Source organism: Rhododendron vialii, chromosome 5a, assembly GCF_030253575.1.
Source record: "Rhododendron vialii isolate Sample 1 chromosome 5a, ASM3025357v1".
NCBI lineage: Eukaryota > Viridiplantae > Streptophyta > Magnoliopsida > Ericales > Ericaceae > Rhododendron > Rhododendron vialii.
The window spans coordinates 24,612,288-24,625,645 of NC_080561.1; the positions used below are offsets into that span (position 1 = coordinate 24,612,288).

The 13,358-nt window shown below is 37.6% G+C and overlaps 1 protein-coding gene across 3 annotated transcripts; it reads right to left on the reverse strand.

Moving 5' to 3' along the window:
• Positions 1–2,543: 2,543 nt before the first annotated feature.
• LOC131326555 (flap endonuclease 1) lies at positions 2,544–12,268 on the reverse strand. Of its 3 annotated transcripts, XM_058359374.1 has the most exons (19): positions 12,064–12,268; positions 11,857–11,973; positions 11,690–11,748; positions 11,031–11,090; positions 10,875–10,928; positions 10,708–10,756; positions 10,565–10,612; positions 9,889–9,954; positions 9,621–9,671; positions 9,322–9,441; positions 8,669–8,753; positions 6,341–6,422; positions 5,102–5,216; positions 4,946–5,002; positions 4,789–4,835; positions 4,638–4,692; positions 3,764–3,951; positions 3,067–3,434; positions 2,544–2,770 (listed from the first exon to the last, which is right to left on the reverse strand). In XM_058359374.1, exons 1-17 carry the CDS (start codon positions 12,073–12,075, stop codon positions 3,772–3,774), a joined length of 1,257 nt encoding a protein of 418 aa, XP_058215357.1. In that variant the 5' UTR covers positions 12,076–12,268; the 3' UTR covers positions 2,544–2,770; positions 3,067–3,434; positions 3,764–3,771. The 3 variants fall into 3 exon arrangements, with proteins under 3 accessions (XP_058215357.1, XP_058215358.1, XP_058215359.1); XM_058359375.1 differs by lacking the exon at positions 3,764–3,951 and having other exon boundaries at positions 3,304–3,434; XM_058359376.1 differs by lacking the exon at positions 3,764–3,951.
• Positions 12,269–13,358: the final 1,090 nt, after the last annotated feature.

Sequence of the window (13,358 nt, forward strand, 5' to 3'; positions counted from 1 at the left end):
GCCTTCTCCTTGAATCAAGATCAATTTTCAAGATTTCGTCGACAATCGCAATGGTAAAAATTGTGAAGTTGCACCGCTCAAACCCAGCCGCTTCGTACCACCATCATGCACAATTTCCGAGTCAAGATCTGAATCTGCCGCCGCCCTCAGTGGCAACAACGACAACTATTTTTAGAGGATGTTCGTCATCAACAGTGGTAGCAGGTTTTGAAAGTGTCGCCAGCGTCAACAACGACAACTATTTGTAGAGGATGTTCGTCATCAACAGTGGTAGCAGGTTTTGAAAGGGTCGCCAGCGTCGTAAAAGAGCCAAATGGCTATGAATTCAAATTACTCCAGAGATAGCCCACTCCTCAACCACTTTCTCGAGTAATGCTTCACGTCGGTGATAATAAACTTTTGTATTTTCTGTAATTGTTAAGAAGTATTTCATATAAGATCTGGCTGTGAGAACATTGATAACTATATTTAATTTTGAATTTTTTTTGTTGTTTTTGTTCAATTTTTGTTTGTGTGTATATTTTCTTTGAAAATTGTGTATTTTCCTACTAGAACTATGTATTTTCTACCAGAACTGTATATTTTTTAATGAGAACTGTGCATTTTCTATGAGAATTGTCTATGAGAACTAGTTCACCTAGCCAGTTCACATAGTCCAGTTCACAAAGCTAATTCTTTATGAGAACAGTCAGTTCTCATAGCTAATTCTCATAAAATTGACTATGAAAACTAGCAGTTCTCATAGAACTGACTATGAGAATTGGCAGTTCACATAACCAGTTCTCATAGCTTAGTTCACATAGCCAATTATCTATGAGAACTGAGCAGTTCTCATAGAACTGATTATGAGACTTGGCAGTTAAAAATTCAATTCTAAATCAATTTATTTCCTATGTGAACTATTATTTTTTTCCTTTGATTACTTTTTTTAAGACATGGCGGTAAAAACATTTATGACTATATTTGATTTTGATTACCTTTTTATTTTTTGTTCAATTTTTGTTCGTGTGTGTATTTTCTATGAGAACTGTGTATTTTTCTATGAGAACTGTGTGTTGTTCATGAGAACTGTCTATGAGAACTGTGTATTTTTCTATGAGAATTGCGTATTTTTTTATGAGAATTGTATATGGTCCATGAGAACTGTCTATTAGAATCGTGTATTTTTTAGCAGTTCACATAGCCAGCTCTCATAATTCAGTTCACATAGCCAGATTTCTATGAGAATTGCGCGGTTCTTATAGAAATGACTATGGGAATTGACAGTTCTCATAGCCCACATAGCCAATGGTATTTTTGTCCGAAATAATATGGGTCACATAGCCAGTTTTCTATGAGAACTGAGCAGTTCCTCATAGTACTGAGTATGAGAATTGGCAGTTCTCATAGCCAACATAGCCAAGGGTATTTTTGTCCGAAATAATATGAGTCAAGAATTAATTCTAAAAATATAAATTTTACTAAAAATGGATATGTACACAAAAAATTAAGAAGAATGGGTAAAATAGTAAAATTGCATGGAAAGTCAAGAAAAAGGACTGAAAGTAAGAAGAAATATTTTTGACAGGACTATTTGAAGTCCGAACCTAGAAAACAGGGCCGGCCTCTAAATTCCCCTTAGGAATATTATCCATTGGAATGGGCTCGGATTTGACATGGCTTTCTTCATTAGCCTGCATTTCTTCACGAGAGTGCTCAATATGTTGAACCTCAACAACTGATTGGCTAGACCGATGGAAAAATTGAAACTTCCCATCAACTGGGACTAGCTCAGTTGATCAAGACTCTTGCATCTCATTAGGAGGTTAGGAATTCGAGTCTCCTCACCTGCGTATGGGTGTTCTTCCCTTATAGAGCTTTTCCTTTCTTTCTTTGTTTTTACCCTATAATAGGTTTATTTCTTATATTAGTTGAGTTATTGGGCTTGATTATCTCGTAAACTCTTACAATTGATGTAATATCCTGGATTTGTACTCTATACTTTATATCTGATGTGAAATAAACTTTTCTCTCGATTGACCAAAAAAAAAAAAAAAATGATTGTTGGAGATCACGATCAATGAAAAGGAAATTCCTTCCCATGAAGACTCGTTTTTTCCCTTTCAAAAGCTTTATGGGCTTGGAGTAACCCTCTTGATTAGGACCGACTTAAGGCTCTATTTAGTATGGTTTGATTTAGTCGCACAAAATTTTATTTTATAAGATGATATATTATCATATCCCATCATTTTGATGACAATTGATGTCCTATTTTCATTTTTACTCAAGCATACAAAATGAGGAAATTGGTCATAAAATTAGGCCCGTAGGCTCACGAGCCTGAAATGGACGTTCTTGTTTAAAGCTGGATGATTCATCATATCCTTCATTCTAATTTCATTTCATGACAGATTCCAAGTCAAAGATACTCTCTTTACCCCTGCAATTACAAGTTTTTGCCCCTGATCTCTCCAATTTCGAAGTGACAAGTAAATCCAACATGAATATGGTCGTTTAACTAAACTGCAAGTAATCAAAGACTAAAGCTTGCTAAGGGAGAAAAGTAAACAGAGAAGTGTTTCGTTTTGTTGGTTGAAGGTTAAAGATCAAGATTTATGGTTATTTTACATACCATTCGGTTCATAACAAGCCCAAGTAAAACGAAGAAACAAAAGCTAGGAGATCACATAAAACAGACATTAAACAAATGGGTTTATCCAAATCCATGGAACTCGAAAACTTCCACACGTAAGACAAGGCAGGCAAAATTGTGAATCTGGGACTCGCCAACCTGAGAAAAAAACAGTGGCAGTTCAATCGATAAATCAATCACAGCAACTCATCCAATCGTAGATATAACCATATCCTTTCAAGAAAATTTCAATCTGATTGAAGAACCGAAGATCAAGATCAGGTCCGAACCGCCCAAACTAACTCAAGCATCACTACAAACTAGGTCAAACTACAACATTAACCCTACATGACATATGAAGCATGAAGTTATCCTGCAGGGGAATTCACATTTAAAACAAAGAACACTTAACCTTGTAAAATGCTATGATATTCTAAAATCGGTTTTATGCATACCTAAAATCGGTTTCATTGAACCCATCCAAAGTAGGTTTTATGCATACCTAAAATCGCACACCAGACAAAGTTGGTATACTAATTGACAATCCACTGATAACAAAATTGAAGATTCACTAATTTCAGTATAATGTAATTGTAGAGATATGACACCAATCTGGAATTTTGGGTAACTATGCCGCAGCCTGCAGCATACCCCATAAATACACAAAAAGATGCATCAATTATGACATTTACCTGGTAAGGGTGCAATTAGATCCATCAGTGTATTCAAGGCTTCAATGCTAACTCAACTATTTCTTCTTCCTACCACCACCAGCTTTAGACTTTTTGTTACTAGTTTCCTTGTCCTTCTTCTCTGTTGTCTCCTGTCATTTGGGAAAGCAAAAAAGGTTGGCATCGTCAATGAGACATAATGCTGCAACTAAAAGCACGAACTAGTTGCAGGACTTGCAAGAATCTAAAGCACTGCTAGTTGCACGTCTTCTCTCTGTTTACGTTTCTCCCTTAACAAGCTTCAGTCTTGATTACATGAAGTTACTGATGTCATTAAACGAGACAATTAACATGATTAGTTGCACGTGATAACCATTATGTTCTCATTCTCCCATTTCATTGGAATATTCAATTTCTGTCACAAAATCTGGTGTTATGACATGATACAACACAATAAAACCAATCCACTTGGAAGGTTCACCAGGATTTTCAGCCTCGTATGCTGAAGCAGACACCTCTGGGTAATGGTGTAGAGCATGTGGGACCCAAAGCTAGAGTTGGCAGGCTCAGGTTGCCAATCATGTTGGGCCTGGAGGGCACACATGCTTGCAGAGAGAACCTCTTAGGCTTGATTATTGATTTTGGAGATCCAAGCATGCATTTAGTTTCCTGTCAGTCAGTGCATCGAAAATTATGGTAGCCAGCAAATTGGCATAAGCATCTTACAAGGTTTCTTCTCTAGGTTTGATATATCTTTTTGTTTCTAAAAGATTAATAATAGGAGAAACAGTATGCTGTAGAAATGAAGAAAGGGTTAAAAATAAATAGGCAGCAGTGCAGAACTTCTGGAAAGTTGTTAAGATCTCTACACACTTGTTGCCGCATAAAGTTCCGGGAGCAAAGGAAGCCATTGAAATATTGGCATGAAGAAATAGGACATGGACAGGTACTAAAAGCTGCGCATACAATCCAGCCAATTGTGAAGCTGCTAACAGTCTAACACCCAATAAAAAAAGATCTGAAGGAAACCATTCGTAAGAATTTACAGCACATAATGATGGTTCTATTTTTTTTTTTCCAAGGGTTCAACAGAGGGGATTCAACTAGAAACACCAGGTGGCAGTTTCCAAACAGTGAGAACAAATAAGGAGCCAACAAAGGTTGGTATGCAATATCTAAAAATTGAGGAGTGCTGATCCTGTAGACCTGTTATTTTTTACAAGATTTTTCCAAGCGTTTATTTACACTCCACATTTATATTTTTGTCAGTCTGGCCAAATAAAAACTTTGAATGCATCATCTTGTATTTTTAGAACCATAGATAACTATGCTTTAATTGCCAAAGAGAAACATACCTTTCTTTTAATGGGTGCAGACATGCTAGCAGCTGGTTTAAAGAAGGATTCTAATCTGTTTTGGGAGAAAAAAAAGACAAATTAACTGAGATAAAAATATCAAAAAATAAACAAATTTACAACTCATTTTCTCCTTTTAAGCATTTCATACCGGCCCTGACTTGACTTGTTCTTGGCTGCTTTGATTTTTTCTATCGCCTAGGAGAATCAAATACATATTCAGTAATCAGTATACACATCATGGCTAACCAATGAATCGAACATGTCCAGTATACTTAAGAGATTAGGATAACAATTTGCAACAATACCTTTGTAATTCTGTCACTGTTGAACCCATTTTCAGTGACAAGAAAAGTTATCAGCCCCTGAGAGTAAACAATGGAAAGCACTGTTAACATGCCAAAAGGGAAGAAAAAAAGAAAAAGAAATAAAACTATTGAATATAAGTATATAACAGTGATTACTTCTTCATCTGGAGCACTCCATTTAATCTCAGGATGCTCTTCATCAGAAAATACTGCTGGTTCTTTAAATAGGATTCGAGCTTCTTGATACGGCCAGTCATCAGGTATTTGGTACCTGGATATAAACAACACTAAATGAGAAAATGGCATATGCGTGCAAAATGATGTTAAGTAACAAATAGACTGCCACGAAAGTAAGAAATAATCCCTCATAAGAAATCAAAATTCGTTGGAGGCAGATTTGGCCATGATAGTACTTATTAAACTGAATACTTACATCAAGAAATTTAGCAAATGCTTTTGAATGATTAACTTGTTATTGCAACGCGGTCAATGAAGTACACTTAATTAACGAATTAAAAAGACCAAGATTTACGCAATTGTCAGGGTCATCACTGGAGGATGGCAAGTTTTAAATGCGCCAATACTATGGGCCTACAGCATGGCTTGGAGTCATTGTAATTAGCCTTCCTACCACCACTCAGACCCTGGCACAAGCTATATATAGGAGCCTTGTGTAATAGGTACTGCCTTTGAAATCATCCATCCCCGTTCATCATGTCGTCATCCCAGATAAAATTTGTAGTTTGGGCCCCCCCAATTAAAACACGTGACAAATGTACAGAAAATTGAAATTTTTATCACTACGCCTCATGGATCACGAAATGAAGATTATGTAACTCAACATCAACAAAAATATGGAACAGAGACGACCATAAAACCATTATTGAGAAGAACAGTCTCCACCCCCCCCACCCACCCACCCCTCGCCCTCTCTCCCTCTCTCTCTCTCTCTCGCACTCTCTCTCCCTCTTCATACTTTTTCTAATTCCAGTCCAGTTAACAAAATCAGCACCAACTTAGAAAAACCCTCACTGATTACTGCCACACGTTATGCATAACTAGGTTATTCAAACAAACAAAAGGAGAAAAGGAAGTATTGGAGTACACTAACTATGCAAGTTCGGGAAGACAACAATGTCATTTTCAGTGTATACCAACTGAAAAATTGCTTCTTTGTTTTTCCTTGTATTATAACTCAGAGCATCATCCGACAGCTAAGCTCAAGGAGAAGTTTCTAGCAATTATTATATGCCTTAATATTCACTCCGGAAACTCAATTCCAGTCTTGCAGAATATTGGACTCAGAAAATCACACTAAATATCTTCAGAGCATTTCCAGTATGTTTCTGATTTTTCAAAACAAATTGAACAGATATCCAGCAATAAAACAAGCACCTCTCTTTGTTTATATTCTCCAGTATATTCTCTATTGAGCCATGTTGCCGGATCAGCTTTAATGCAGTCTGGCCCCCAATACCTGGAAAGCAGATTAGAGTTTAAGAAAAGAACCAAACAAACTATTTTTATAAACAGCATAAAAATGATTAAATCTCCTGGTTTAGATGATGTTTAGGGCAACAAAAAAGGGTGATCCAACGCACAAGCCTCCAGCCAGACTTGGCTCTGGGGAGAGTATTGTTGGCACAATTCCTAACATCCCAAGATTTTGGGAAAATTGGTGATTTTCAAACTATGAGTGAATCGAATGTGGTATTAGACTTTCAGTTCGTAATAGGTCTTGGGTTCAAATATTTGTCTCCGTCCCTATTTGCATTCTGCTTCTGTAGATGTATGGATATTGCAACTCCACCTACAGCACAGGTCGCAGTGTGCAAGGGTGTGGACCGCTTATATAATAATATAACAGTTTAGCTTTTGGGACAACCGTGAGCTAACATAACCACCATTCCTCTGCCAAATGAAAAGCAAAGAACATCAAAAGCTTGGACAAACTACAATTGCAAACAAAAATAATCCTACTAAAAACCAATGAAGGTAATCAGAATTAAATCATAAAGCAAACACAGGTGGTGAATTTGAGTAAGGCATGGCACACATGGTTATGGCCGCTCGAGGAAAAGCAAGTTGAGGACAAACTAAGCCCCCATAGGGACCAAACCCCAATTGACTGCATGGCAAATTGATACTTTTCCTTGCTTTACCATTGTTGTGGTGGCTTTTTCTGGAAATGATATGCAATTTTGGGCCACTTCCTAGTTAGAAGTTTTTTTCTATCAGATATTTCATCGGACCGAAAATTCCTTGGGACATTTGAAGAAAATTCGTGGCGAACTTTGATACCAATACACAGTTGGGCATCAATTAGCTTCTAAAGCTTTTGTGCGGGATGTTCGGAAGAATCGTGATAAAGAAGCAAGGCAAACCGATAGACACCCATAAAAAGGAGGAAATCAGAGATATTCTATGACGAATCATACAACAGTAGCTGTTACCAACAGACAGTTTAGCATTTTCCTCTGCTTCTCATCACTGACGAGAGACTAAACAGTAAAAAACACAGTATCCAGCCAACAAGGAATGAATAAGTAAAAATAGAGGATTATCAATTGCACAAATCAAAAGTAAACTAAACAAGAAAAAAACAGTTACCATACAACATTCAGCCAACAAGGAATGAAAAAAGTTAAAACGGAGGATTATCAACTGCACAAATAAATAATCCCTGTAAAATGAGGGAATTGGTCAACTCACAAAGTCATGTGTATTAGTACATAGAAGCCCTATATAAAATTAAGCACAAACTCTACTACAAAGGATGTGTTCCAGTCCACATCAGATGGACGTTCACAGACAATGTCCAATACATCTTGGACATGTCAACAATTTACAAATTTATCATAAATTCACCAAATTACAACATTGTTATGCATAGTGGTAGTAGGAGCACTCTTGGAGAATAGTGTACACAAGTTGAAGGGTCCTACCTTTTCTTTCCCATAGAAAAAGAGAAAGAAAAAATAAAGTAAGTTTTAAATTTCTTCTGACATTTGTCAAGAGTAATACATTTTACCTTTTCAGTCCTACCACAATATAGGGATTTAGGAAATGTATCAAGGTCATAGATACCTCCTACAATGACTATAGCACACAAGAAAATTGATATTAGTATTAACCTCGTCAGTATTCTTGCTTCTATGCCTGATTGCAGATTTAATCCATGGGATACGTCTTTTCACAGTAACACCATGTAGTCCCATGTTTGACATGCAACCCTTATAGTGGGATTGTATTACATGCAACTAACTTGACGCCCCTCAATCACCCATATAGAGGTCTATCCTTGCACCACGGGGGATTGGACTATTTTGCATACAGTCCACCATAGCCCTTTCTATCCATCTCTACTCCCATGACCAGTAATCCCAAGAGATAGTATCCATCACCTAATAAGTCTCCCAATCAAACATGGTTATGTCTTGTCTTGTGGTTGTGGCATGTCAATATCTTGGCTATTCTACGATATTTGGACTATTTCATGCTTTCCAAGTTACTGAACTGAATCATTAGTAGCCCAAAATCAAAGGATCCATTGAAAGAGATTTGTCCAAACGAAAACTAACAATAGTTACTATTCTCTCACGGTAATTTCCTCCAACAAAACAACTAAATGAAGCATGCATCGTTATGTTTCTACCAATATCAATATGTAGACAGAAGCGTCACAGATCTTTCATGATAACGATAATGGTAAAATTGTATTACCCCGAATGCTATCACAATAATCACACCCACAAAGAATGCACAAGTCAATAAATTGATCCATGCTCAGATTCAGCTCCTCCAAAACCTGAAAACCCGCAGAGGAAAAGAATTTATCATCGTTAAGCTTCTACATTTGTGATCAACTACACTGCATGGATACGGGACAGGGTACATAAGGCAATACACCAGAGTCTAAAAAACTAGGATATGACCACGGGGTGATACATTAATACAGAAATACAGGTTTGCCTTTTTATAGTACAATGACTTAAAATTATATTATACTCATTTAGTTATACAAAATCTTGCTGAAAAGATTCACTAAATTTCAAAAGACAACATGAATCACATGGCCACATAAAATGCTGCACTCATACAACATGCATTCTTCTACAGAACATGGACTGGGTCCTTCCTACATGTAACATCAAGTAATTCTACCAATCTTACTGCCGTTGGAAAACATTACCGAGGATGCATATCCAAAAGTATACAAGCTTGTTCTATACATACTGTTGAGGATGTGTATGGGACACCTACATACATATCCAATGCGTATTGGCATCTACTACGTATTGGCTACAGATATGGAAACAGATACTCAACCTATTGGAAGTAACCATGCTTCCTAGGTGTTCAATGTTCTTACGCACCTTTGAAACTTCAAATTCCATGACAGGGACTTTCTTTGAGCTTGGGTCCATTAAATGGCGTAAAAATCTAGGGGCTCCAAAAGTTAAAGAATCCATGTCTTCAGATGCGACCGCATAAACCTAATAGACAAACACTGTGGGTAAAAATTTTGAAATCACAAAGCCTTCTCCTGGAATGAATTCCTTGTGATGATGACAACAAAATTGCAATGATAACATCTTTGTACAAGATAACAATTTTACAGGACATATAAAGACACCCAAATGAAACAATTTATCGTGAAAGTTAAGATCCTTGCCTTTCCAGATTTGCACAGCGCAGCACACTGTGCCTCAGCTTCTGAAGGAGCCTAAGAAACCATACAACCAAAAAAATTGTAAGAAGTTTTGGTTCAACGTTTGTCTGTCAAGTAAAGGATAAGTACCGAACCAACACAATTAAAAATGAAAACACCAGTACAGCTGACCCAAAAAAAAGGAAAAACCAGAACAGCAAAAGAATCAAACCCTTCGCTCTGCAAAAACTATATCCAACACATGTCGCCAAAAATAGATATTTGTTATCACCTCAATTATAGGCACTCCCATGAGTCTTAAAAGTTTTTGACAGTCTTCATTATGCTGCTTTGTCACCTGCAAAACCAGGGAGGACGGAGCCTCAGCAGCATTCAAACATTAACACATTTTCCTTACCCTGGCGAAAACTCTTCCATGCGAACAGGAATCAAGGATGTTGACAAATGTGGAGTGGATAGAGGTTAAGCCGTTGCATAGGTTAAGAAGAAAAATCCTCCTCAGAGCAGTTATTCACAGGAAAGTGCAACAAAATTTCCTATACAAGGACTGCATTTAAATAGTTATCTTCTGTTCTTGAATTTTGACATATATAAATTCATCCACAAACCTAAAGAATTAAAACAAAAAAATACTGAGAGAATGGTCATATTCGGTGTAACAAGAGGGCCACACAGCACCATGGTCTAAGGTTTCCACATTAGGGAAGGGCAGGCTATATATGACCGTGATTAGATTCAGAAAGGATGAATCAACTGGCTCATTAACTTCAAGGTTTTCATTGGTTAAATTTTATAACTTGCTTAGGAAAAAAGAGCCAGATGCTACACCTTGCAAGCCCCCGAGCTCATTAACATCATTTTGAAAATAACGACAGCTCACCAAATGTCATTGGTCCTTAATAATTATAGTAACAAATTGGAGGAGAGGGGAATGTGCAAGAACCCACCTTCACTGTTCGTTTACTGAATTTCTCAATGTCTTCCTTGTTGCCCGTCTACAATGACAAGGAACACACCATTGGACAAAAGATCTCATGGTACGATTCAAACAAGAGCCAACAAGTAATCTTACAAGGACTATCAATTTTACCTCTAATGCCTGGTTCAAGTCCTCGGTAGCATCTGCTCTTTTTGAGTAACTGCATAAAAAAGTTCCATGTGATAATCATAGTAAGGAGATATCTATGGCCTTCTACAGTTTTTCTCTGTTTGAAAGGAGAAATAAATAAAAAATCTAAAACAGAAGACACTAAATACCGTTTTGCAAGCTCTTGTTTTTTCAAATCTGGAGGCTTTCCATCGAAAACATATCTATTGAAAGGACAAGATGATTTAGAAGTTCACAAAAGAGTGCAGGAGACTTGTGCGCAGATAAAATAAACTAAAGCAAAGAGAGGTAATGAAACAAATTACATTGGCTTCAATCCAGCTTCAAGCAGCCTAATTGTCCGAGTAAACATCCCTTGCAAATGACTTGAACGAGACAATAACACAAACTCAGATTAATAAAACAACAATAATAGGGTCAATCATATACGAAAACCTCAGTTATCTGAAGGAATTTAACTTTTTGGGCTTGTTTGATTGGCTGGATTAAACACGAGCTTTGACTACAAATCCTTGGAAACCACATTTCCAGCATTCAAATCCAACAAATTAGAGTAGGGACCACATTTCTTGGGAATATTGAACACCTTGGGGATGTATTACTCCTTCTCCGCTCACAATCAATCCGTTGGGATAACATATTCACTCATTACTAGTCCAACCTTAATGGGGGTAGACTATTGTCATTTTAACAATAGTGTGGAGGGTTACACACTCCCATGGTGTGGTATATCCCACTATATTGTGGGATATGAAGCCAATGCATATTAAATCCGCACCGCAAAATGTTTAACCAAACATTGGATGTGTGATCGTGTGATCGCTTGGATACAGGATATGTAGTCCAATCCAATGAAAACATGCCCCACCGCAATTCTAGAATTCTCACAAACATCACATAGGCGTTTGCAGTCCACTAGTTTCCAAATCTGATCTGCTCAAAAAATTTCCTCGTTAAAGTTTACCTAGTGACTTCACCAGCTTCATTGGTAAGCATTTCAGTGCCCGTTCGACCCACAACAATCTACAACACAGAGCAAAACCCAAATTGAATTAAATTCAACGAATATACAGTACTACAACTGAAATGGAAAAAAATTGCGCGGGCAAGAGAGAGGGAGAGAGTACAGACTAGGAACTGGTAGATGCTCATGCTGGCATCAATGGCGATTTTGCGGCCAAAATAGCTCTCGAATTTCTGCTCTTTCATGGACTTGGGAGCGCTGTCGGCAAGAAGCTTCGTTAAACCCTAGCCAAAGGGAGGAAGAACAGACGATGTCAGGGTTTGACATTATTGCAAATACAAAATATGCATAACTCGAAAAATTGCGATGAATACCTTGATACCCATGGGAACAGAGAGAGAGAGAGAGAGAGAGAGAAGAAGAAGCAGAAGAAGATGGGAGGGAAAGTTTCTCGGCAGGTAGGGTTCCCAGTTTCCCGCCTCGTACGATGTACTGCGTGACTGTATGTAGCAGTGTAGGGGCTGCGATTCTCTGGTTGAGGACTCACCGTACACTAAAATCAGCCACTAGTAACCTGTTCCGACGCCTTCGTTTTTTCGAAAATTCTATCATATCCACTTACACACTCCCACTCACAATAGGAGTGAGTTCCAAATACATTAGGTGTGTAGTGTGTGAAGGCTTCACACCTATTATGAGTTGAGGTATGTAAATGAGTGTGAAAGTAGAATGATTGTTGTTTTTTTTTTTTTTTTAACTAGCTCCATTGCCTCTATGACATGATGGCCTGTTTGGATGCCTGATGTGTGCCATGATATGCGATTCGGCCAGGAAGAAATTCAGGTTTTCAATTCCTCTCCTCTGGTCTTTGGAAGTGAAAAAACCTTCCTTGATTTGCACCCGGATTTGGGGACTTTGAACTTTGGGGTTCATGAATTACTTGGTTGCCCCTGCTATTCCCTTTACTCACGTTTTTTGGTCCATTTCTGTCACCCCACAAATGAGACCGAAAAAAAGAGAGAGAACAGAAAAAAGAGAGGAGGAGATCACCGATTCAAATTCTGGCGACTCCACCGCCATACACGGTACACCAACGGTGATAAGCTCTCTACCTCGTCTTCCTCCATTTTGGTCAGGTAATTTTTAAGCTCCATTGTAGTATGGTACCATCGTTGTACGGTTTGCGATCTGAGTTAGCCCCAAATTGTGATTTAAAGTGGTTATGGTTTTGCGATTTGGTTTTAGATTTGTGCCCTGGTTTCAGTTTTATGCCCTAAATCGTGATTTGGTTTGCCCTAACGTCATATTTCTGCCCTAATTTCATATTTTTCCTAATTTCATATTTGTGCCCTAATTTTACATTGTCCCTAATTTTTGATTTATGCCCTAATTTTAAATTTGCCCTAATTTTTGAGTTGTGCCGTAATTTCAAATTATCCCTAATTCAGTTGTGCATAAGATTTCGGATTTTGGCCTAACTAGTTGTTAGCTCTACCTTATCATTTTTCCCTAATTTCAATGTTTGCCCTTATTTCATATTTTCCCTAATAAGTTCTGCCCTAATATCATATATATTTGCCCTAATTTGTGAGTTGTGCCCTAAAACATATGGCAAGAATAACGAAACGTAAACGAAGAAAGAAGCCAAAGTGTGAGGCATTGTTAGCAC

Bases quoted from the DNA above. Each gene is read 5' to 3' on its own strand.
- LOC131326555 (XM_058359374.1), bottom strand. The intron at 9,672-9,888 runs GTGATAACAAAT...ATGGTTTCTTAG, and splicing joins TGGGAGTGCCTATAATTGAG to GCTCCTTCAGAAGCTGAGGC. The intron at 9,442-9,620 runs GCAAGGATCTTA...TTTGTCTATTAG, and splicing joins CGCTGTGCAAATCTGGAAAG to GTTTATGCGGTCGCATCTGA.